General features: G+C 45.1%; 1 protein-coding gene across 2 annotated transcripts in view; it reads left to right on the plus strand.

Moving 5' to 3' along the window:
- cyth1a (cytohesin 1a) overlaps positions 1 to 2,599 on the plus strand; it is a 33,957-nt gene that overhangs the window by 30,595 nt on the left and 763 nt on the right. Inside the window, exons 10-12 of one of the 2 annotated variants that reach the window (XM_035654634.1) lie at positions 1,562 to 1,638; positions 1,745 to 1,813; positions 2,236 to 2,390. In XM_035654634.1, coding sequence (XP_035510527.1) covers positions 1,562 to 1,638; positions 1,745 to 1,813; positions 2,236 to 2,390 — 301 coding nt within the window. Of the gene's footprint in view, positions 1 to 1,559; positions 1,639 to 1,744; positions 1,814 to 2,235; positions 2,391 to 2,599 lie in introns of both variants that reach the window. The other variant, XM_035654635.1, reaches the window with a different exon arrangement.

Raw genomic sequence — 2,599 nt, forward strand, 5'->3', positions numbered from 1 at the left:
AATATATCATCAAACTATCAACAACTGTATATGATTTACAAAAAAAACCTGTTCCCTCCCTCTACTCGCCCAGCCCCCCACAGTCCTGTCTTGCATGGGTGCCTCCCTCCCCTCAGCTCCACTCCGGCCTAGCACCTTCCACACACCTCTGCAACAATCTGCTGGGACGTCCCGCCTCGTCCCAGACATTCTTGCACGAGGAGGAGGTCAACTCTCTTTTTCTTGGAGTGACGGGAACTGACGTGACCGTGACCAGTCACAACCTCCAACCCAACCCAATCAACTCTCAGGCCGTCAGCTGTGTGATTCTGCCATCGCGTCTGTGTTTGTCTGCTTTTTTTGTCGCAACACGCTGACGAGTCGAGATGCGTGCGAGGGGCTCTCCATCTCTGCCCGTCGAGTGAAACGTGTTGATGGCGTCTGTAGATAATAACAAGCATAGACAAGTGTTTGACCTGTCATGATGTCTGCGATATGATAGGAGATCATATACAGCGCCAATGCTGTTATATGATAATATAAGTGTGTTTTACATGTCTGTATATAAACATCCTCAAAGCCTCCTCTATCCTGGTAGATGGGTTTCACAATGCCGCTTTTTACTAACATTGGTGGTGGGATAACCTAGTCTAGACAAGGCTTAGGTCTTTATGTCATGTTTAGAAAGAAAGCTCATCCCCCAACTCACTGGACCCTGCTCCTATACAACCAAGAAGTCACTTAACAAAGCCAAAACAGGAAATTCAAGTCTGAGATGCCTGTAGAGAAGCCGAGCATAGCTCCAGGCGCTGAGCTTCCTGCCCTCCTCAGTTTGTTGGCATCCCATCCTCCCAGCTCGAGACTGCCATCTGTTACTGTGATCAGGTTTCCCCTCACAGGAAGTGTGGGTGACAGAAAGCGGGTCAGAGATCAGCTACAGATCAGTGAGTGCAGGGTTAACCAGGGAGCCCCCACTGGGCGTGAAAGAGAACTTAATCCTCAGTCACTCCTTCTTTTCCACATTCAGCCCTCGTGGTGATTGGAGTGCTTTCCACATTTATAACAGTCCTTTAGTAACTTCATTTAGGTGGTAGTTCATTAAGTTCAGTGAGCGCAAAGCACATAGATCTTTATCCTGTCTTATCGATTCTGGCTTTTCAGACTTTTTCCTCTGAGTCAGCAAGTGAGGAGAATTTCCAGACACCCCAAGACATTTATGGAGACATAGGATCTCCAATTAGCTTTATCAGCTATTATATCAACTGTGGTACTGTGACCAGTACCTAGGTGTGAAAGCAGCTAAAAGTCCTCTAATTTAAATAAAAGGGAAAAGGAATTCATTCAAGAACAATACCCAGACAAGTGGAGTTTATGCTTTTGTGGTGATGGTGAGCGCATGGTGCAATGGTGGATTGGGGTGAATAGCGGTATGTTTTGGGTAAAAGGAGTCCTCTGGAGCCGTCATCTGTCTGTCTGCCCATACATCTGTCTGCCTGTCTGCCTGTCTGATGCTCGACCCGGCGCTTCGTTTCTCTCTCTCTATCTTGCTGAGCCTCTCTGACGCTGGCTGTTTGCTCCACAGGGGGACGAGTTAAAACCTGGAAGAGGAGGTGGTTCATCCTCACAGACAACTGTCTGTACTACTTCGAGTACACCACGGTGAGTACAGCTTAGTTGCTCATTCACCGTGAAGAAGCCACTTGCCCTGGTCCTGTTGTTCCCCTTGTGCAGCATTATGTCATTTACACATTGTATATTTGTCCAGGACAAAGAGCCAAGAGGAATCATCCCACTGGAGAACCTGAGCATCAAGGAGGTGGAGGATAAGAAGCCTGTAAGTACAGCTCCCTCTGCTGGTTCGTTCTGGGATTACACAGTGTGAGCAGGACTAGAATTTGGATTTAAGAACTTTCTCTCCAATGCTGCCCTTTTTAGAAAATTGACAACTGTGATTATTTCAGCAGAATTTCCATATCTTTGGCATTTAAGGATTAACTAGAAAACTGACTGATTAAATAAATATAGACATGTAATCAATGACTACTGCTTGACAGGTAGTCAGGCATTTACATTGACAACCTTTTTAACTGGCAGCTACCTCCTCAAAGCAGCATTATATGATGGAGTATATACAGAGCTGAACAGTATACACATATAGAACTTTACAGAGCTAATATTTATTTTATTTCTATAAATTTGCCTTTGATTAAAAAAACTTCCTATAAATTCTAACATCCATCCACTTAACTTTTGCAGAACTGCTTTGAGCTTTTCATTCCTGACAACAAGGACCAGGTGATAAAAGCGTGCAAGACCGAGGCTGACGGACGCGTCGTGGAGGGCAACCACACGTTCTACCGTATCTCCGCACCCACAGCTGAGGAAAAAGATGAATGGATGAACAGCATCAAGTAAATGTTTTATCCTTCACTTGTTAAAAGCACAGTATGATGTGTTGTAGTTGTAACTTCCACGTAAGGCTCATTGCTGTGGGTCAGGGGTTTTAAAGTTACTCCTTTCTTTCAATTCTTTATCTTTCTGTGTTTTGGGGAATAAGTTGTGGAACTGCAGCTCCCATCATCTGGGGACTTTGGGGGATGTAAACAGGAAGTATAGTGTT

This window comes from Morone saxatilis, unplaced genomic scaffold (genome assembly GCF_004916995.1).
Source record: "Morone saxatilis isolate NCDOM2014 unplaced genomic scaffold, NCSU_SB_2.0 Contig14, whole genome shotgun sequence".
Lineage (NCBI taxonomy): Eukaryota > Metazoa > Chordata > Actinopteri > Moronidae > Morone > Morone saxatilis.